At 38.2% G+C, this 23,002-nt stretch overlaps 2 protein-coding genes across 3 annotated transcripts; one reads left to right on the top strand and one right to left on the bottom strand.

Moving 5' to 3' along the window:
* Positions 1-599: 599 nt before the first annotated feature.
* On the top strand, positions 600-6,602 carry LOC306885478 (histone-binding protein RBBP4). The gene is made up of 12 exons (XM_079442027.1): positions 600-772; positions 1,391-1,538; positions 1,916-2,061; positions 2,172-2,345; positions 2,696-2,811; positions 2,972-3,132; positions 3,274-3,400; positions 3,502-3,579; positions 3,663-3,739; positions 3,838-3,895; positions 4,013-4,123; positions 5,159-6,602. Exons 1-12 carry the CDS (start codon positions 757-759, stop codon positions 5,219-5,221), a joined length of 1,275 nt encoding a protein of 424 aa, XP_079298153.1. The 5' UTR covers positions 600-756; the 3' UTR covers positions 5,222-6,602.
* On the bottom strand, positions 6,573-12,058 carry LOC306885477 (syncoilin-like). Of its 2 annotated transcripts, none has more exons than XM_079442025.1 (5): positions 11,852-12,058; positions 10,109-10,871; positions 8,796-9,215; positions 8,602-8,726; positions 6,573-7,331 (listed from the first exon to the last, which is right to left on the bottom strand). In XM_079442025.1, the coding sequence occupies exons 2-5, from the start codon at positions 10,856-10,858 to the stop codon at positions 7,274-7,276; spliced, it is 1,353 nt and encodes a 450-aa protein (XP_079298151.1). In that variant the 5' UTR covers positions 10,859-10,871; positions 11,852-12,058; the 3' UTR covers positions 6,573-7,273. The 2 variants fall into 2 exon arrangements, with proteins under 2 accessions (XP_079298151.1, XP_079298152.1); XM_079442026.1 differs by having other exon boundaries at positions 7,156-7,327; positions 8,598-8,726.
* Between the last annotated feature and the right edge of the window lie 10,944 nt (positions 12,059-23,002).

Below are 23,002 nucleotides of genomic sequence, written 5' to 3'. Positions count from 1 at the left end.
CCCCTGTAGAGGACAACAGGACTCAGTTTTTCTAAAAAAAAATTAATTAATTAATTAAAAAAATGACATGAAAAGACAAAAACAATGGGATTTAAAAAAAATAAAAAAAATAAATCACCAATAAATTTTTAGGTTTCAGGATTTTATACCAAACTTTGTACGGATGATTTAATCATCATTAAAGACCAAGCAGAAGTTTCATGGTGAAACTTCCAAACATTTGTGGTATCCCTGAAAAGTCCTGAATGTGCGTAAAACGGTGACATGTCAGGTCTCAGAGAAATTTACTAAAATATAATGTCCTCTACTGATACAAAAACTCCACCAAAAGTTGGCTTGCCCGCCGCCGATAAACACTACAAGAAGAAGAAGAAGATACAAAAACTCCATAGCTGGGTGAAGCTCAGGATGATATATTTTCCTTTTCTTTACGGCAATGAGTGGGACTGGGATAGCCTACTCTTATTTTTTGGGGATTGGGGGACGGGGATACTCTCACAGGCTTCATTTGGTGACGTGTTGTCAGCAGAGGGCAGTGTAGAGGCTGTAGTGTGTGAGATCCTCCTCCTCCGCAGAAGAAGCCGCTCTTCTTCTCCTCTCCGCTCATTGGTGGCGCGTGCTCTGCTAGTGTCTGTCCGAGTTGGCGCGAACGTGCACGCCGGCGCGAGACAAAGAGCATCCTGCACTCCCGAGGAAACTACACCGGTATCCTGTTATCGGTCAAGTTTACGAGTGATAGCTGTCTGTCGAGGCGTTATGGCTGATAAAGAAGGTCAGTATGGTTCCGTGGCGTTCGGGGTTCTCTCTTTTAGCGGCGGTGGATGAATGAAGCCGCGGAGCTGGTGTTGGAGTGAATTCAGCGCAGGCCGAATCCCGCCATAACGACACAGTGCTGCCACAATAGTACAGTTCGCATATTATGAGCACACAGTAGCTGTTTTGCGGCGTAAATGTATTATTATTATTATTATGGGAACGTGTTAGGAAGTATCTAAACTATTAAGCTATTTAGTTAAATTAGCGTCGAATTAGCTGCGGCTTGTTTGTTTGGCTTTTAAGTTGAAGTGTGTGAATGTGGGATGCGTCGCTTCATTTCAGGAAGCTTTCAGTATTGTTTTGGATTTTTTGTGTTGTTAACTGATAATAAATGAAACACATTTTGGCAATGTGCACTAAATTTTAAGTCGTTTTCCAGAGAGTTTACGACAGATTGAGCAATATTGGTTTCATCTTTCAGTAAACTTACTTGTATATTAGACGGAAAGTCATTTATTGTCGTACAGTAATTGTGTGTAAACATTACTACTTATTCAAGTTGCTCTATAAAAGTATCTGTATTGAAGGCGTTTTGACAGATCTCATCTTGTTTTCCCGCCCCTTTTTGTTACAGCTGCATTTGATGACGCGGTGGAGGAGAGGGTGATAAATGAAGAATATAAAATATGGAAGAAAAACACACCGTTTCTTTACGATCTGGTGATGACCCACGCGCTGGAGTGGCCCAGTCTTACTGCTCAGTGGTTGCCAGATGTCACCAGGTAACACATTCACACCTACTGACACTGGCTTTGAAATGGGAATGAAACCAATTGTTTTGCTATTCAATTCTGTGGGAGAAAATCACTTTATTCGCTGCTGTGAAGTGACATGACTGATGCAATTTATCAATAAGCAAATTTGTCAATTATTTTCATTATTGATTTTGATTAGTTTATTTGAAACATTTCATTTATTGAGTGGGTGTGGCTTCAAATGATCTTTTCAACATGTTTGGGCTTTTCCCATGATGTCAGCTTCACTGCTTTAGGGATGCGTGTAATGAATATAGTGTGGATAGTGATTGTTTCATCAGCTGTAAAATGTGCAGTTTTAGAAAGGTCAGTGTAAATAAGCGCACTTGTCATCTGTTTCACAGACCTGAGGGGAAGGATTTTAGCGTACACCGTCTGGTTCTCGGCACACATACCTCTGATGAGCAGAATCACCTGGTTATTGCCAGTGTCCAGCTGCCCAATGATGATGCCCAGTTTGATGCCTCGCATTATGACAGCGAAAAAGGAGGTGAGTGGCTTATATATGATGTTTAGATCATGAACTAAATTGTGACTCCATCATCTCCACCTGTGTACTTATCTCATGTTGTCACACCTGTTTCTCTGTTTTTTTCACAGAGTTTGGTGGTTTTGGCTCAGTAAGTGGCAAGATAGAGATTGAAATCAAGATTAATCATGAGGGAGAAGTGAACAGGGCTCGCTACATGCCACAGAACCCCTGCATCATTGCCACCAAGACCCCCACTAGTGATGTGCTGGTCTTTGACTACACCAAACACCCCTCCAAACCTGGTATGAGCAATCCTGGAAAAGTTATGTAACTTTAAGCTCAGTGTATCTAGCAGCATTGCTTAAAAGGCGATTGGTTTTAAGACAGCATTTTAACATGTAAACATAATAGCTCGAGTATAGCACACTATTTAAAGCACTGCACTAAAAAATAAATTCTAGGTTTTTAAACACACTAATCAACTAGTTGTTCAATGTGCTTATGACCATGCCTTATTTGGTAGGGAAAACATGATAATGGGAGACACAACTTTATTTCCAAGCTACTTGTCAACTCAGTGTTTGTGTTGGTGTCATATGTCAGTATTAAGTATTCCCTCTAAATTTGTGTTCCCTTCCTGTGCTCCTGGAAGACCCCTCTGGAGAGTGCACTCCTGACCTGCGTCTGAGGGGACATCAGAAAGAAGGATATGGTCTTTCCTGGAACCCCAACCTCAGTGGCTGCCTACTGAGTGCATCTGATGATCACGTAAGCCATTTGTACAATTGCTGTCATTGACTTAATTATATGGTGACCACAGCTGTACATTTGCAAACATGCTGAGGTTTCAGATGTTACTTTTATGCCCTTCATTTGTTTTTAAATTCAGCCAACACTAAATATTCAAGTTCTTCTGCTTTTTCTGCAGACCATCTGTCTGTGGGACATCAGTACAGTGCCAAAAGAGGGGAAAATAGTGGATGCTAAGACCATTTTCACTGGTCACACGGCTGTAGTGGAGGACGTGTCTTGGCACCTGTTGCATGAGTCTCTCTTTGGGTCTGTTGCAGATGACCAGAAGCTTATGATGTAAGTTATTTGTCTTCCTGTGTGTGTCTGTACTCTGAATGATTTTTAGCACAACGTGTAATTTAAAAAGGCATGCAATGGTTTGAACTGTGCTTATGTTATGCAAGCAGTATTTTAATCTGATTTCTCCCCTTTCCTTAGCTGGGACACACGCTCCAATAACACATCCAAACCCAGTCATGCAGTAGATGCCCACACTGCAGAGGTCAACTGTTTGTCCTTCAATCCCTACAGCGAGTTCATTCTGGCCACCGGTTCTGCTGACAAAGTGAGAACTACATTGAACAATAGTTTCTGTCACACCTGTGAACACTTATTAAATGTGCTTCTATATTTAGACCTCTGAATTATGCTTTTTGTCTCTCATAGACTGTTGCATTGTGGGATCTGCGAAACCTGAAGCTGAAACTTCACTCATTTGAATCGCACAAAGATGAAATCTTTCAGGTATCAAATCCCTTCCTACCATGATTGTAGATGAAATTAAAGATAAATGAGTGTGATGACAAACTCTTCAAATGTGTCCACAGGTTCAGTGGTCACCCCATAATGAGACCATTCTGGCTTCTAGTGGAACAGACAGGCGACTCAATGTTTGGGACCTCAGGTGGGTTGTCTTCCATTTTGCTCACTACTACCAATGCAATGTAAAATACTTTAGTATCTTTTTACATGGTTAACGAGAATTCATTGTTTTTCTTGTAGTAAAATCGGTGAGGAACAGTCACCAGAAGATGCAGAGGATGGACCTCCAGAGCTACTGGTGAGTAGTAATGTTGTTCAGTCTTATTTTAAGTGTATGTAAATATATATATTTAGATAGTTATTGTGCTTTTCTCTGAGGCCATGTTATTCACATTTTATTTTCAAAAAAATGTAGTTCATCCATGGAGGCCATACAGCCAAGATTTCCGACTTCTCTTGGAATCCAAATGAACCGTGGGTGATTTGCTCCGTGTCTGAGGACAACATTATGCAAGTCTGGCAGATGGTAAGGACACTTTCAGCTTTTAAGACAATTTTTTACAACTTTGAATTGTCCATCAGCTCCTCTGCAATAAATAAACATCAGCTCCTTTCTACCTTTCTAGTTTTATCGGTAACACTTTTTTTTTTTTTTTTAATAAATGCACACTATGAATCATTAGTTAAGCATTAGTAAATAGTCGATTCATCCTTTATAAAGCATTGTTCCAACATTAATAGGCATTAGTAAGCAGTTTATAAATACAGCTATAAATGGTTTGTTCTTGAGCATATCTGTAATGTTTAATAATTGTATTTTCATACTTTATTAATGATCAGTTTATCATTTCTAAGTTATGTTATTTACAGAAGTTATTTAGGAGTTGTCAGTTGTTCATAAGATCATTTAGAAAGTTTATTAATCATTTACTTACACTTTAAATGTACATTTATAAATCGTATTATTTAGATGCATGGTAATAGTTGCTCAGTGAGTAAATGCTTTATTAACACATTCCTGCTGTAATTCATGATTAAGTCAGGTAGTTATAAAAAATGTAGTAGTTGCCAGCCATCTATTTTTGTGAGTTCATCTAAATAAGGACTATTTATACCTTGTAAAACATTTACAAAGGAGATTTAAAGGCTCATTTATCTTCCAAACAGAAAAGTTAAACACAACACAGAAATATTTTTTCAAGATGTAAAAAATGAAACCGTACACTTGATAAAAAATGAAAAATAAACCCCTGCAATTTCATATATTTTTCTTTCAAACTTGAAATGAGTGTCTGAGTTTTCTATCCCTCTGTGTTATTTTCTGTTAGGAAGATAAGGGACTCTTTAAATCTCCTTTGTAATATGCTTCTAAATCAAGATCAAGGCATTTATAGCTGTATTTATAAACCGCTTACTAATGACTATTAATGTTGGGACAATGCTTTATAAAGGATGAACTGACTATGCTTACCTAATGATTCATAGCGTGCAGTTATTATAAAGTGTTACCGTTTTATCTTATAGCTCTGTTTTATATGCATATTTCTTTTTATTTATTTAGGCAGAGAACATCTACAATGATGAGGACCCAGAGGGGGCAGCAGACACCGAGGTTCAGGGATAAAACAGCTCTTTATACCACCACACTCAGCATAAGACAAAACTCTTCTAAAAACTCTGTCTACACACAAGTGAAGAACTTAAGTGCTCTCCCCTAAGTAATGGAAAAGGAATAATTGACTATTTCCCCACCAGGCATTTTCTACTACTATGTTAATAGAGTATTTTTCTAAGAAAAATGTCAGTTGATCATTGGTCAATATCTGAATGAGACAAATGAACCTTCTCATCCCATCCCACCGGTGTCTCATGAAGATTTCCTTGCAGTTTAAGTATACTTAAAGTATTACTTAATATCAGAAAAGTGTACACGGGTGTGTAGTATATTGTGACCAGAGTGCAGTAGTACAATGTTGATGTTCAGTAGATTTTTATTTTTTTTTATTTTTTTTAAACTGGCCCTACAAATGCATCTTCCCATTTTAAGTATCCATTTAATTACTGGCTAGATGTATTGATAACTTAAGCTCTTGTGTACTCTTTACTTTGAGCTTCATGTATCAGTCAGGTGGTGTTTAATGTCTTTTTAATATTGTGACTTTTCAATGTTTTTCTCCTGTATGTCCATACCGTTGTACAGAACATAATGAATAAACTGTTTTTGTTGATAACATTTATTTTTTATGTCATGGTGACACAGCTTTTGTAAGATTTTCTATGTTAAGTGCAGTGTATATCTTAACATGACCAAGTTCCAAAAAGTGAGAAAATGTGCTTGAACCAGGCAGCCTGGTTTGATTACCATTTTTAACCAATCAGAAAAGTTGTAGGCTACTGCATGCCAGTGGCGTGAGTTAGGGGAGGGGCTACCTGTTTGTGGGCTTGGCCCTTGCCAGCTTTCGCGCTTCACTGCCTGGTCGGGTGCACTGAGACTGAAAGGAATGGCATGATTTTTGAGGTGAAACGTGTTTTTTTTTTTTTTTAAGTTTGTGGTCAATTATGGGATTTTAAATGAAGGGTTTTTGAAACCAATTATGTAGTATAGTAAACAGCAAGTTGCCTTAAGATAAAAAGCAGGTAGTGTTTCATACGGTTTATTTATTTTAGTTCTTTGGTACAGGTATGTAGGATTGTAGGACTTTGTAAATTTTTACGTGGGAGTCAATATACCTGAAAACAGCAGAGATCACAGGATAAAAGATAGTAAGCACTCATGGACAGGCCTATCACACACCCTTCCTCTCATGTCCAGAATTTGCCGCAGTTCCCTCTGTCTCATAAGTGACCACAACAAGCTTTATTTGAGATTGATATTACAACCAGATGTAAACGATGATCTGTCTTGCCTTCCTGGCCACTTGTAGTTGTTTAACAAATGAAAGCCAAAAAAAAAAGACTGAACAAAACCCAGTGTTCCTCAATAAATGCCTTTTATTTTTGTAGTTACCCAAATTCAAATTTTCTACATTTTAGTCACCAAGATGTCTTGAAATAGCAACTTATTCAGTCGTTAAAAAAAAACATGCTCCCTGTCGCTCTGACAGAGTTCATACCCTTGCACTTCATTCACAACTAGGTACAAGTCATATAAACAATATTTCTAATTCTTGTTTATTTCAGATCTTAACAAGACACATCAAATCAACCAAGCACTTAATTAATCTTCTCTTAGTCATTCATCTAAACGTTCTCGCCATCATGCTGTCTGCATGTTTATAGAGCTCTCCTACAGTGCCCAAATAAGTCATTGTTTTGCCCACTTAACTTCATAAGAGAAAGCACTTAGTTCAGGCACCACTTGATATATGAGCTTTATTCCCTCTTATACACACAGCAAAACCAGTGTTTAAAGAACATTCTAAACTGTGTAACTTGTCAGATAAAGATGTGGATATCTGACACAATTGGTCCTTGCTGTTCAGAGTGCTTTTTTTTTTTTTTTTTATCTAATTTGACCTTTGCAGAAAACACTGTTGTGCGTCTTCAGTAAACTGGGGTTACTGTTTTGGTGACTGACTATTAATAAGAGAGGAGAGGCAGTTTCGATTAAACTATGAAAACAATATATGAAACACATTTTATATAACGAAAAAAATCAGTAACAAACTATAGTTCATTAGGTTTTTTCCACCACCACACTGTTCTCTTGCTTGCAGGTGCCCTCTACATGCTCTCTGTAAAACAATAAAGATGTAAAATATATATCTGTCCTAACCAGTTGCAATGCAGCAAGTTTTCAGCAATTAGTAAAAGTAAATTGTCTGTTCACACTTAAAGTGGAAATCCAGATCAATCACGGCCAATCGGAACATAGGGTAAGATGGAGGAAAATGTTCCTCTTGAGAACAGTGTGCTTTTATAGGGTACATTTACACAACAGTGATGTACTAAAAACATAAAATGCAACAGTGTTGTCAGAAGTATCCCAATTCACATGTATTTGCAAAAATGTCTGAAAATGCTTTATTATTCATGCCAGGCCAGTAGTGGGCGATGTCACGTTGTAAAATAAACACTTGTGCACATATGCATTCTTCTACAGAGCCCTGAATATCAACATTGTTGGTTTTGGTTGCCAAGTACTCTGGCATGCATAATTTACACAGAGATAATAAAATAGTGTTTTCAAAAACGTACACTTTCAAACCTTTTCAAAAGTTTGCATTTTCAGACCCGCAAAACTCGCATTTTCAGACCCGTGTAAATTATCAGCCAAAACCCATAAAAAGTTTTCAGATTTTAGCTGAAAACAGTCACATGTAAACACCCCTTAAATTGTAATGTATGTTTATATAAGTGTAGCGTGTACAGAATGATGTTGCATCAGCCAATGTGTTATTAAGGGAAATAAACTGAAACATTTGCAAAATTAGTTCAGATCAAAAAAAAAAATTCCCCACTGTATTTAAAATTGTGTTTTGGCATTTTAGTAAATAATTGAACAACTGATGACAGGCAAAGCAGCATCAGACTAAAAGAGATTAATCTGAAAGTTATATTTATGTTAAGACTTATACAGGCATATAGATATTTACATATTTAATTGCCAATATTTTAATTAAAGATATGTCATAACTTGATTTCACTGAATTAGCTTATAGGTTTTAATGAAAAGTGAAGATGTACATCTAATTCACAGAATTACTGAATTATAACCTTATGAGTTACAGTAAATAATAAATAAAAAATTGGAGTCATCATGCCCCGGGGGGAGTCTTACCCCCTTTTAATATTTAATAAAGTAAGCTTTTGGACCAATGACATATCACTGTGGGCAGTGCTATCTAGTTTAAATCTTGCAACTGTCTTGTTGCAGCTGGTTAGGATGAGGATTCATTAACATAGAAGAGTTTATCACTTGTTACATGCATGATGGATTTTCCCCTTAAATTACTTTGCAGTTTAAAAAAAAAAAAACCTCTTTGAAAAAGTGTCTGCACTTGCCTGTAGAAGAACAGCTCTTTGGCCGTGTTGTTCTTCAGCATATCCAAATCTTCTGTCTTCTTTATCTGGATCTTGAGCTCAGTTTTCAGTTCTCTGATGTTCTCCTCTAAGGCATCGACTGTGTCCTGAATGAAGAACATTAAACTTTCAATAACTAAAATGACAATTATCTAAAATCAGTGAAAATTACTCACCCGATATTGTTCCACATTTTCCCTTCTCTGTCTCTCCATTAGTTGGATCCTCTCCTCCAGACAAGTTCTCTGGAGTCTCAGCATCTGCTCCTCTTCTCTCAGTGGTCCCAACTGGGCCCTCTGCTCCTGGCACTGCTCTTTAGCCTTACTGAGGGCATCCATGGTGGCCTCACGTCTCTTCAGCAGGGACACTAACCGGGGCTCGTAGAACTCCTCCAGAGCTTTGATCCCACCCTGCAGGTACTGCTGGAGGTCACAAGAGGCCCGTCGTCCTTGAGTTACATAAGAGCGATTTTTCTTCTTGCTGGATTCCTGAGTGGTGTTCAGTTGCTTTTGTAGTTCCTGCAGGTGGCTTTGGTGATCTGAATGTATCTTGACGATCTCCTCAGTCAGCTTAACAGCAAGGGCCTTCAACTCCTCCTGAGCCAGATGGTTTTGAATACAGTTAGAGTGAATTTAACACTCATTTATCATAACTGATATGACATGAACAACAGGGACTGAGTAACTTAAACCAGGGGTCTCCAATCTTTTTTATACCATGGGCCATTTTTTTTGTTTTGACAATATTCTCGCGGACAGGAAATCATCAAATTACGTCTCTATATCAACTGCATGCAACAACAAACTAAAACAAAACATTACAACTCACCATAATAATCAGTGGGAGCACTGAGCTTGTTTACCTGCAATAATAAGGTCTCAGTGAGGAGGGATGGGTGACAGTGAGCGTCTAAAACTAAACTAAACTAAACCAAGCGTGCACGACGAGTCCTCAAAAGTGAAGCCATAGCATCTTAATTTGGATATTAGCTATCAAAGGGGAAACACACAATAAATAATACAGTGGGATAGCATATAGTCTAGACTCGTTTTGCGCACTTGCGGCCCAATAGCAGCTATTTCACAGCCCAGTACTGGGTCACGACCCCGGGGTTGGGGACCTCTGACTTAAACCATATGATTTTCTATGACATTTGTTTTACAATTTTAAATGGTTGGAACTTGTCAGCTATTTAAAATAATCTGGTTAACAAATTTTGCAAGAAAGAAATTCAACTAATTAAAAAATAACATAATTTTTGTTTTGGGGCCACTGAGAATTTTATCAGAGCTAATCTGTTAACTATAGGCAGGAAAGCAGAAAAAATCTCATACAGTTCCTGGTGTACTTTTGCTATACAGTTCTAAACAACATTTGTAAATCCTCTTAATCAATATAAAAATCTTGCTTAAGTTTAATATAAAAAAAAATAAAACTTTTTAAAATCTTTTTTGTTTCAATGTACTTGTACTCGTTCACTTAACACTACCTGAGCTTGGTTGAGCTGCTCCACCTCTTTCTGTTGTAATTCAAGCTGTACTTCTCTCTGTGCACAGTCTCGGGCCGCAATGAACAGGCGTTTCTTGGTCTTTTGAGTCTCCTCCTGCAGGCTTTGTCTTTCCAGTCTGACTTTGGACAGGAGGCCTTGTTCTTCACCCAGAGTCTCCCTCACAGTCTGCAGCTCTTGGGCCATTGGTTCCTCCAGCTCCAGAAGCTCCTGAACCAACTCATCCCTTCTGCGCTCCAACTGGCCCACCTCCTCAATACAGCTCTCAAATGCTTCTCTGAGCTTTTGTATTTCCATGGTGGCACACAACTCAGGCCTTGCCTCGACAGGGATGCCAACAGCATTATCTTCGACCTCCAACACAGTTTGCTCTTTCTCAGGAATGCACGTCTCTCCGAACTTGATTGTTTTTGGGAATCCATTCTTGTCCATTTTGTTCACAGTTTCTGAGAATAACTCCAGTGGTGCAGTAGTTGGATGGGCTGCATCAAAAGCATCTAACTCTGCCAACATCTGTTGCATAAGTCCATTAAACTCAGCTTGCAAAGCTTCTCTGCATTTTATTGAATAAGGCCTGGACTCTCCAGGAAGAGTTAGAGCAGCCTCAATCTCTTCCAAGCAGTCTTCAAAGTAGTCTTCATTTTCCTCCTCAATAAATAAGGGTTCAAACGTTTTGTCTGTCTCCGATAGAGACCCATAAGCTTGCTCAAAGTTCATTTCTTGATCTTCCATTTTATAAGTTGACCTGTAAGGTGAACATTATGTGAATGCGAGTTAAATCAGAATTAACTACGGCATGTAGTTTGTATTACTTTAACAAACACCAAATGCATTGATCACTATATTAACACGTCTTGTGGTTAGCCGTCAACTTCATTTTATAGTTTAAGTATGTACAATGTGCTGTGTGAACTGTGATTCCTGAGCGATCAAAGGATGGTGAGAAGAAATCTGAAGCGAATGCGTCATTGAAGGACAGCTGCATAAACTTGTTGAACAGCTGACTGATCATGAACACAGATTAACATCTGCGAGTGGACCTTTGGTCAGTTATAAATGTACAAATTGGTACATGCTTTTGTTTGTGGCAAACATGAAATGGAGATAATGATAACGTTTCTACAGATTTCTACACATGCATATTCTGGATCTTTATCAAAATGCTGTCAATCACCAAAAATCGGAAACATTTTTTTACAGATAAACTTTGCTCAAACTGTATGATTTAAGTATCTAGAAATACCCGTCCACTGTCTTCCTGTTAGACAGGGCTGATATTTCTCATGCCAGTTTCGATGGGATACAGAGCAGCTGCTGAAACTGGCAGCAAGAACAGACAGAGAACATTCCACCAGTGCCAATGATCCCAAAATCCCCATCATGAACAACTGCTCATTCCTTTGACATGTTTACTCAAGCATACTATATGACATATCAGCAGTTTTACATATTGTTTTGAAGTAACTAACAACTCTAATCAAGTGAAAATAGATGTACATTTGTCTTCAATTAATTAATTTCCTCTAACTTTCCAGACTTTTGAAACCATCGCCAAGAATAGAAACAAAGTGTGAAAGAAAAACCACGAAAACACTGCAGTGACTGAGTAGGTAGTGATATGACAAGTCTAAAGATGTAGCTAGAGCTAAGATACTGTGCCAATGCAAATATTCTAAAAAGCCTTTGAGGAAAATAATACTGTTATATATAGATGCATCATCTCACCTCAAATCAGATAATGAGTTTCCAGGACAATAACCATGAAGTGAACACAAAGTGAAGAGCTGGTAGCCAACTGAACATGAAAATAGGACAGCAGTAGTCTGGTCTCTCTCTGACCGAGTTTAAACACATGCCGCTGGTCTCTCAGTCAACGCTTTATCTGTTTACATTTATTAATAAACAGAAGGGGGAAGAAATATGAGCTTGTACAGCATAGGCACCAACTCGAGCAAATCAGAAATCAAGAGGTCCTCTGGGAGGCGACCTCCTCACTGGAACCAATAGGATAGCAAAGAGCAAATTTTATGCAAATAACTATAATCAGTATCCAGTGGTTGGAAAGTGTAGGGTCCGCACATGGACATGACACACCAAAAGAATCTAAGAGGGGTGGCCACACAAGAGTGACATACTTCAGTCACCATGGGGCCACTGGGAGATGCTCTTGAAAATTTGTCATCACTTTTGTGGTTTCCTAAACGGCACTGACCTACATTCAGGAATGACCTGAAAGCTGGGCTCTCATAAAGCATGGACAGGATTGAAATCAAGTGGGAACTGAAAGCTCCAAGAGAGTCATTATAGACAGTGAGATATGAGGAGTGAGTGTTTGCTTAGAAGAGCCAAACAGTGCCAAATTCCCACCATGCCTGATCATTTTCTCAGCTGCTTTTAATAGACATCACAGATCTAAATAGATGACTCACAGATCAGTAAAGTTGGTACAAGATAGATATTTTGAGGCAGCTAGTTTCAACAAATTAATAATTTGGTGCTGCGATAAGTCTTAGCAAAATATTTAAACCAAGATAAGATGCCAAAATACAATTTGTTATAAAAATAATAACAACATAGTGAAAGTATTTCTAAATATATGAGAAATCAGTGTGCTATGTTTAAATCCTTCTTTAGCAAGAATTGCCATGTTTATTCCAAATTAATCTATTGGAGGTTTTATAAATGATAAATCTGAGAAGGTTATGAGGTAACACTTTAGAATACTGTTCTGTCATTAATAACTACACGGGAACAAATGACTAATGCACTGTTAACATTCAAGTAACTACTATTAACTAACAAGAAACTCTGATTAATGAGTAAGTAAGTGCTCGGTTGAAAGTAGTAGTTCACTATTAGCTAATAAGTACTGTTTATATATATATATAATCAACAGCTCAGTAAATTATATATACAGTATATATATATATACTGTTCATATATCTCCTGGAGAACTTTTAAGAACTACTGTATTCTGATTCTTAATTAAAGTGAATAATGCAAAAGGGATAATTACTTAAAAAGTAATGGTCATGGTAACCTACTAGTAATGACACAAGTATTACCAAATCATTCAGAAGGGATTACTAATTATTTGGATCAGTATTGGAATTAAAAACTCAGAGTTAGGAATATTGCAAGACATAAAAAGGAAAAATCTTGGAGTGGTGAAAAAGATTTCTGCAGTGACTGGTCCACTTAGTTAAATGGGATGCAGCCATTGTAGGGTTGACATGTCTAGGGGCTTTCCTGTAATTGAACTCCTATACTTTCACAGCTGTGTTCCAATTAGAAGCACATGGAGGCGCTATACGACCTCTTTTCCTAAGGTAACAGATACATAGGTGCATTTTCATTTTCTTTATGAATGTTGTCTTGATGGAATTAGTAATCTGTTTGGAACCTAAAAATAACATTTCTAAACATTACATCAAGAAGCATTTTACTACAAGCTTTTTCTAACCATTTCCAACAGTTCAAGGCTCTCTCTCTTACAGAAAGACGGGGTAATAATAATAATAAGCCCCCTCTGAGGAATGCAGAGGCTCTTGAGCTGTGTAATAAAGCAGTGTTGAGTGATACCTGAGCTGACCGAACTTGGTAATGACCATTCAAAATAGTGTTCAACAGCTTCTGGTTAAGTTTATTTGTTATAAAAAGTACAGCACTTATTTGGAATATGCATTTTCTTCTTCACAATACAGTGTATCACTTGTAACAATACAATAATGAATTGTAATAATGAAGCTAGCCTTAGCAAACACTGCTAATATTTCCAAATAGTGAAAAATGAATCCCAAACTTTTTCCTATGTGGTTTGCTCAGTAAATTAGTGGATACATTAAACACTGTTACCACTGAGGTAACCATAGATACTATAAGAGACGTTAATGGATTCTGCTATTCATACACTTACATAGATGAAAAAGACTTAACCAATTGTTTTCCTAAACTATATCTATGAGTTTGATTGTATTGTGCAACTATGTCAGGGACTACTCACCAGTTTTCCATCAATAATGTAATTTTTTACAAAGGATGTAAGCCTCTGGTCTAGAGGTGCTCTGGAAAGTGAAATATTTTGGTATGCTGCTTCACATCCAGTGTTTGACCAAAAGGTCCCTACTGCTCTACAGGGCTTTGCTGTGTCAATATGTGTAACTAAGTACATACAGTGAGGTTCAAAAGTCTGACATCAAACAATAGTACCTAGAAATGATGCAAAATCTTTATTTGTTTTACATTAGTTATGGTATAATACATCATAAGGAATCTTCAAACTTAAATCCCATATTTTTGGGGGGAGGGGGACTTTTAAAAGAGTTTCGTACCTCCTCTGAATAAACACTGGGGAGATCTTAGTTTCACAGTTTTACAAAAAAAAATCTAACTTTAAAAGCTTTCTTCATATTGAGATGTAATGGATGGAAAATTTAATCCCAAAGTTTTGTTTTTTGATTTGAATTTTGATCTGTATATCTACAGAGGATCTTTGAAAAAAACTTGGATAAACATTATTATTTTTATTTTGCATTACTATTTTTTCTGCTGTTCACATTACAGCTCAGGATATTCAATTTACATGTATTTGTATAACACAAATATTCATGTAAATATGCTTGGGACCGCTAGTGTCACGTTGCCATCAACAGTCAATCTTCATTGAGCCAGTCCCATTACAAAAAAAGTCACAGGTTAGCTTCACTCAAAAGTCCAGTCCAGTAAAAGGCAGAAAGCACTAAAACAAAAACATTACTTGTTCATATTTTAGATGTTTGTGCTTACCTGGTGAACATTGCAATATCAAGTTAAATTACATCCCTGACTTATTTTGAATTGCAGCCTAAACATTCCGTGCGTGCCATCTTCATTTTTGGTCAGAGTATCATAAAAGTCTTTGGAGAGCTATAACTCTGCCAGGTGAGCATTGTGATCTTTTATTCATTGCTGGCTGTCAGATTTTTCTTAGATTGTGTTGTTAATGGAAACTCTACGTTTGTTCTAAGAAAAAGACAGTCTTGAGAAAAATATCTACTTATCTCAAAGAACATTTGGCTCTTCAAAACAATGTTGAACCATTATATCACATGAAGGAAAGATGGTCATGATAAACAACCTTCCCTGTCTGAAAATAGCAGCCTCAACTGCCACGACAACGTTCTCAAACATCAGATAACTCTCTCATGATATTGTTTTGTGTGGGATACAACTGAAGCAAATCCAAGTAAATGGCACGCATAGTGTTCCTTATTTTGTTCAAGTTTCACATATCAATTTTGATCTAAAAAAAAAAAACATATACCTGCAAGAGCATTGGGTTGGATGATTTTTAAGTGACTATAGTGCATTAAATGCAGACATATCATTTAAAATGAAATACTTTGGGTCCTAGTAATAGAAACACAAGGCACGGTCTAAAAAGCTCAGTTGGTAAGGTAACCATAAATGGACATAGAGTTTTTGGAAGTCAAAGAATGCTGGAGATGAGTAGATCAGTGTGATCTGGAGAGATTTATGTTCTCTGGCTCTGCTTTCCACTGGTCTCCTCAATTTATTTCAGTGGATGTGGATGAGGTCATCTCTCCTGACGGTCAGCTATGATCAAAAACTATCTGCAGGGATTTTAGTGCAGCTGTTTTCATTGCTGTAATAAAATGGCTTTTTTTTTTTTGCAATGATAGTGAGGGAATTCTAGAGGATGGGTCAATTGGATCAGCCACCTGACACCTGAATCAGAAAAAAAGGAGTATAAGATGAGATTGAAGATTTAAACTAAAATGAAAAGAGAGATTAGAGTTGATGGGATTTTTCAAAACAGCAGACACTTATCATTCCACATACTTGATATGAAAGACGTGGCGTTGATACTGCTGTGTTTTTGACTTTGAAATTCCCTAACAGGAGTATTTAACACATTTGCACTGTGTCAGCTCTATGTGTAAATGTGAATTATGCTCCTTATCAGCGTGCAGGGAGAGTGAACAGGGCAAGTTTAAAGAATTTGGAATATTGTACACACTGCAGTCCATTTGTTTAGTCCAGCACCTCTGACCGGGATGACAATCAAACAATACACTGACTGAACAAATAAAAACCCAATAGCTGGTTAGACTCCTGTTCATATGTTGACACTTTTTTTTTTTGCATTGCATTGCATTGCATGGAAAATGTGATAAATGCTATTCTGGTTTCTAATAAGCCTCTTTCATGCACCAAAACAATAGACTCAGGTCCATCACAGACATCTCCTTAATCATGTATATTTTTCAGTTCATTATGTGGCTAGAAATACAGCTGATGTTCAAATCCTTAAAATCAAATGAAAATGTATTGCTCCTTCAAAGGTTCAGACATTAACAGTGTGACTGTTGCCTCATTCTCTGACAAGTATACACACTGAAGGATGTCCACTACCTAACAAGAGGGTTTAGACTACAAAAGTGGTCTTTCATTTTGTGTTGTAACCTGCTGTTAAGGTAATAGCATAAACACGGGATTAGCAAATGCAGTAGATTACAAACTACTGTAAAGCAAACTGTCCTTTCAGACTTCTGACCTCAGAATGGATTTGATGCGTAACACTCAAAGATTGGGTAACTGTACTGCAAATTTGTCCTTAAGATCAAATCTAGCTGCTGTTGTTCTTTTTTAACCATATACTCATGACTAGTGTAAAATGGTTTTGAAAATACTTTACAGACCATTAATGTAATACTAACTAATCCATAGAAAAAAGACCACGTATAAGGGTTTGTTTACATGACAACTTCAACTAAAAACGTAAAACTTTTTATCTGTTTTGGCCCTTCATTTACACGACAACTCTGTTTTGGGAGCCTTCAAAGTGCATGTTTTTGAAAAAGATACTGTTATCGTCTCAAATTTGTTAAAATGGTGATGCTATGTGCATGCATATAACATGTTCAGTCTATAGGCACGTGTGCAGTAGTGTTTCTTTACAAAGTAACATCGCCAACTACTGGCCTGGCATGCAGCATTTAATAATATAGCGGTTTTAGTTGTTTTTGTGGAGCTGTGTGAATGGGGATTGTCTTGATGACGTTATACACATAACTTTTCAAATTGGAAAGGTAAAACTTGGTAGTAACACATCCAGCACCATCACACTGAACACTGGGGCCCCCCAAGGATGTGTGCTGAGCCCCCTCCTCTTCACTCTGCTGACCCACGACTGCACACCATCACACAACTCCAACATTTTCATTAAGTTTGCGGATGACACGACTGTGGTGGGTCTCATCAGCAACAGAGATGAGACAAACTACAGGAGCGAGGTGAGCCGCCTGGCCGGGTGGTGCAGTGACAACAATCTCTCTCTGAATGTGAAGAAGACGAAGGAGATTGTTGTTGACTTCAGGAGAGTACACACTCAGCATGCCCCTCTGACCATCAACGGTGCGACTGTGGAGAGAGTGAGCAGCACCAAGTTCCTGGGTGTGCACATCACAGAGGACCTCTCCTGGACTAACAACACTGTAGCACTGGCCAAGAAAGCACAGCAGCGTCTCTACTTCCTCCGCAAACTCAGAAGAGCCAGAGCCCCGACCCCCATCATGTGCACCTTCTACAGAGGCACCATCGAGAGCATCCTAACCAGCTGCATCACTGTGTGGTATGGCGCTTGCAACGCATCCTGCCGCAAGTCACTTCAACGAATAGTGAGAGCAGCTGAGAAGATCGTTGGTGTCTCTCTCCCCTCCCTCCAGGACATCTACAGCACCCGTCTCACCCGCAAAGCCCTCCGCATTGCAGGCGATCCCACTCACCCGACACACAGCTTCTTCAGTCTGCTGCCATCAGGGAGGAGACTGCGGAGTCTCCAGGCGAGGACCAGCAGACAGAAGGACAGCTTCATACATCAGGCTGTCAGGAAGCTGAACTCCCTCCCGTCCTTGCCCCCCCTCCCCCCTCCCCTCTTTCACCCCCATTTAACACAGCAACACACTAGGAACTCTGACTCTGTGACACCCCCCCCCCCCCCCCCCCCCACCGACCAACAAACTGTGACCGGCACCTGTCACTTGTGCAGCATTGGCTGATCACTACCTATCCAACATTGACTGCAAATTACCTCTTCGGATAGTCTGACAAAAAGCTATCCGAACTTGTCACTTTAACAGACTGATAAGCTCTTCTTGCACTACACTCATAACAAAACAAAACAAAACAAATCTGCACACTTTTGTTTTTGTACATTCAACTGGTTTGCACTCCATCTATTCTGCCATGTGCCTTATGCACTTTATCTATCTCTCTTTTTTTATTTTCTACAATGTCCTCAGACTGATAAGCTCTTTTGCACTACAAATATATCTACACAGTGTTGTTTCTATTTAACTGGTTTTGCACTCTATCTGCCATGCGCCTTATGCCACTGAACGTGTTTAATGTTAACTGTATGCACCAAGGGTCTGAGAGTAATGCAATTTCAATTATCTGTATGTATGTGCTGTACATGTGGAAGAATTGACAATAAAGCTGACTTGACTTGACTTGGTTGTGTAAATCATTGTCATGTAAACGTACCCTTTTTAATTTTCTGTGATATTCATCTTGTTGAAAGACCTACAAGATAAAATAATTTAATTAAAATCAGTATTTCATGTCATAAATGGAGATTGTGTGCAGTCATTTTCACAAAATGAACCAAATTCTTTCAGGGAACCAGCATTTAAATATGGATCCAGCAAAGCATAAATTAATAACAGAATGGAAAGTGTGACAAACAAAAGTGCCCATGTGTTTACTGGGATGCTCAACCACATAACCACATACCCAAAGGAGCACTGAAAAGCCAAAGAACCAAAGCTTTATCCCCAGGTTTTGGGCATCTGCATACTGACAGCTCCAAGCTGAGTTTTCATAGACCTCCAATGTTTAAAAGAACCTATTGTGTGTTCAGGATCCTTTAGTATAGGCCATAATTAAACTCTGCAAAATCTCGGTACATTTTTCCAGACTGTCTGAGAATAAAAACTGACATAAAAACAATGATTGCTATCTTTTCTTGTTCTTTTGTGTTGTTGTTGTGCAAATGGAGCAAAGTCCAGGAATTTCAGGACATTTGGCCTCTCAGCGTGTCTCTTAAATAGAGTAGGAAAAAGAGAGAGACCGAACATCATGCCTGGAACTGTGCCTGTGTGTGAACAGAGCGAACAGGACAAAAGGGTGATGAATTAGCTTGTCTGACCTCTCTCAAAGACCATAAACTCAGCAAAGAAGGACAGGCAAGAAAGACAAATACAAACAAACAAATATTGTCAACAATATCTCTGTAATATGTAAGACTTATTGTCAACAATATCTCTGTAATAGTATCAAGGCTAAATGTGTCTGTGCAGTTCCAGCTTTTTTTGTCTTTAGTAAACAATGATTTCAGCCACATCTGTCTGATTGTCTGTCTGTGGCAGATGTTATGAATAGGGTGGGGTTATGAAGCTCTTTTGTGTCCTGCCTTGAAGCAGTGGTTTCTTGTCAGAGCCACATTTCTGTGAGTCATTGGTTTGGCTCTGTAGGCATATACAGCCTCAGACTCAGAGCATCCAGCCAGATGTGCTCCTCCAACCTGGAAGTGGTCGGATGGCTTGAAATCTTGCTTGCACATACTTGTGAACATGGAATTTGTTCCCAATATGGTTTGGAGATCATTATCCTATTACAATTTTGGCCCAATTTATTTATTTTGCTGTAGCTTGCATCAAAATTAAACACCTTTTGATAAAAGTATCAGTTATTCCCATTAGGTGGGATTTCTCAATTGCCTAAAATGTCTGGGGTTTGTATTTGTTCTCCTACTGACGCACTCTCTATGGTCCTTTTACATATATAAGTATTTGAATTGTTCCTGTAGGTCCCACCTTTTCACATGCCACGGCTGGTTGATTATGCACAATGCCTGCACTCTGTTGGTCAAACTACTTTTCAGTCATTACCTTCAGCAAGTATGACAACAATAGAAAAACAAAGCCAAGAACCAAACATTTCAAAGGGGTCATATGATGCGATTTCAAGTTTTCCTTTCTCTTTGGAGTGTTACAAGCTGTTCGTGCGTAGATGAGATCCCTAAAGTTGCAAAGACTAATGTCTCAAACCCAAAGAGATATTCTTTATAAAAGTTAAGACTCGTCCACGCCCCCCTAAAATGGCTCATTCAAACACACCCCCACATGTCTATGTCACGATGTGGAAATATGTGCATAATGCCACCCAAATGTTCACGCAAATGTTCACATTTCCGACGCGTGCTTGTGGTGTTGGGCCAATCACAATGCACTGTGTCATCTGGCCATACTGCACTTGTTGGAAGGAGGGGCTTTGTAGAAAACAAAGTGTTTGAGAGAGGCGGGGCATAGAGGAACTACAATAATGTACAGTAATTGAAAAATAATGTGTTTTTTGAACATTAAAGCATGTCAACATATTCTGTTACACCAAATACACAAAATAATGATCTTTAAAATAGCATCATATGACCCCAGTGTGCTAAAATAGCAGGCTAATCAGTTTCTTGTATGCTAAGCTGGCATGTTAATTGGCTAGCAGTGTTCAAACTAGTCAGCTATCTTGTTAGCTTGCAAGCTAACTACAAATGTTTTACTTGAAAGCTTGCATTATATGATATGGTAATTGTTATTGTACACAAAGTACATATTTGCATATCCACAGTTATGTGAGGAAAACTCTCAGAGCCAGAACTCTGTATTTTTTACATCAGCCTATTAATACTTGCTCAAAGTATTTCCACATCTACAAAAACTACACACTTCTGCTTTAATAAGGATGGATTATTCAAGCTGGACTGTTTTGGAAATAGTCTGTGGACCTGATTTGACCAGCCACTGGAAGACTGGTGAATTAATTGAGTGCTAATATTAAAGTGTTAAATGTGTGATGCTCTGGGAGCTTGGCATGTCAGTGCCTTATTACAGACAGAGGCATGAAGGCACGGAAGCCTCTAAATCAAAGTGTTCATCACAGGCCAGAATGTCTAATTGAAACTCTCCATGCGTTTCATTCTGGAGCTCTGGCTTGATGAAGGAGATTAAAAAAATGGGGATGCTTGCCAAGATGTACTTTCTCCATGATTCTTGTGACAGAGTAATGAGTGTGCACTGAAACTATGTGAGTCTCATTAGGGCTAAAGCTGTGGTACTAGATCACCCGTCTGGTGCCTCTGGGGTTTGGCTGGACTGCATATGTGCAACCAAAGATCACAATGTATTAGTGTTGACTATTTTACTGTCTGTACCTTTACTGAAGTTTATATCTTCAAGGGCTAGTTCACCCACTAATTACAGTTCTTCATTGCAGCTCTATTTTCTCAGTGGAACAACAACAAAAATCACTATTATTTGATCACTATTATTTTTCTAAATGGAAAAGGGCAGCATGAACATTCTTCAAAATACACCATTTTGTGCTCCACAGAAGGAAGTAAGTTTGGAACTATATAAAGGTGAGCAAATAACATTGTTAATTTTTTCATTTTTCATTATCTCATTGTTATTTTACCGCTTGTGTGTGAATTGTGTGTTTGTATATTGTGTCAAACTCTGCTCATATGTGATTGGTGTGTGCGATTGTGTGCATTTGCGATTGTGTCACTTGCTGTGAAGTTCAGTGGTACAGAAGGAAATCCAGTCTGCCGAGGACAAAGAGAGTGAGAGAGTGATAATACAATGCTGGGAGAGGAGGGCTTAACCCAGTGGACAGGCGGGATTTCCTGGCTGTTGCCTCAGCTCCTATCCATGAGAGTGGTGGGAGATTTACAGAAAGCACCTGTGTAAAGGGGGCTTGTTATTGAGTTGCTATTGCTTATACGTTACAGGAATTTACAGAGAAAATTACAATAGAACCTGGGTGCCAAATAGGAGTTTTATGGTTTTAAGAACTTATTTTGACTCTTGTTTTGTTGATAAGCTAAAAATAGCCAACTGTTGGCTGGTTTAAATTTAAAGGGATAATTCACTCAAGAATGAAAATTCTGTCATTAATTACTCACCCTCATGTTGTTCCAAACCCGTAAGACCTTTTTTCATCTTCGGAACACAAATTAAGATATTTTGATGCATTCTGAGAGCTCTCTGACCCTCCCATAGACAGCAAGGATCCTTACACGATCAAGGCTCAGAAACAAAGCAAGGAGATCGTTAAAATAATCCATGTGACATCGGTGGTTCAACCATAATGTTATAAAGCTACGAGAATACTTTTTTGTGAGCAAAGAAAACAAAAATAACGACTTTATTCAACAATTTGTCTCCTCCGCGACACCCTATAGCAGCATTTTGGAGAGTATCACAATGTATGTACGCGGATACGTTGTTTACGTTCAGATCAAATTGTAAACAACATAAACAGTGTATCTGCTTACAGTGCTGCTGACACAGAACAGCATACATTGTTTAATTATACAAATATTGTATACGTAATACAAATATTGGCTTTTCTATTGGTGTGCACACACCATAAATAGCTGATAGAAAAAAAAAACACATGACTTGATTGTTGAAATATAATCAGAATTTTTTTTCTCAGGTCGTTGTATGATAATCTTAATTTAAATATAAGGATTTATCAGTAATGTTTTAGTGTTTTAGTACAGTTGTATTTTACTGGGGCTTGTTCCCGTTAAGTTTTAGTACTTCTGCACAAAGTTTCAAAGTTTTACTGCTTTGAAATATATTATACTATGAGAAGTTTCAATGTAAAGCAACTTTAGCCTGAGAATACATGGAAGGAGGAGAATAACTGAAGGCCTTTGAAAATCCATAACAACCACAAATGCTGGTTGGCTGGCAGACAGTAGACCAACTGTGCTATACCTATTAGGATATTCATCACAGATGGTTCAAC

Source organism: Barbus barbus (genome assembly GCF_936440315.1).
Source record: "Barbus barbus genome assembly, chromosome: 19".
Classification (NCBI taxonomy): Eukaryota; Metazoa; Chordata; class Actinopteri; order Cypriniformes; family Cyprinidae; genus Barbus; species Barbus barbus.
The sequence above is the reverse complement of the archived record's forward strand: the minus strand, read 5'-3'. Positions and strand labels throughout refer to the sequence as shown.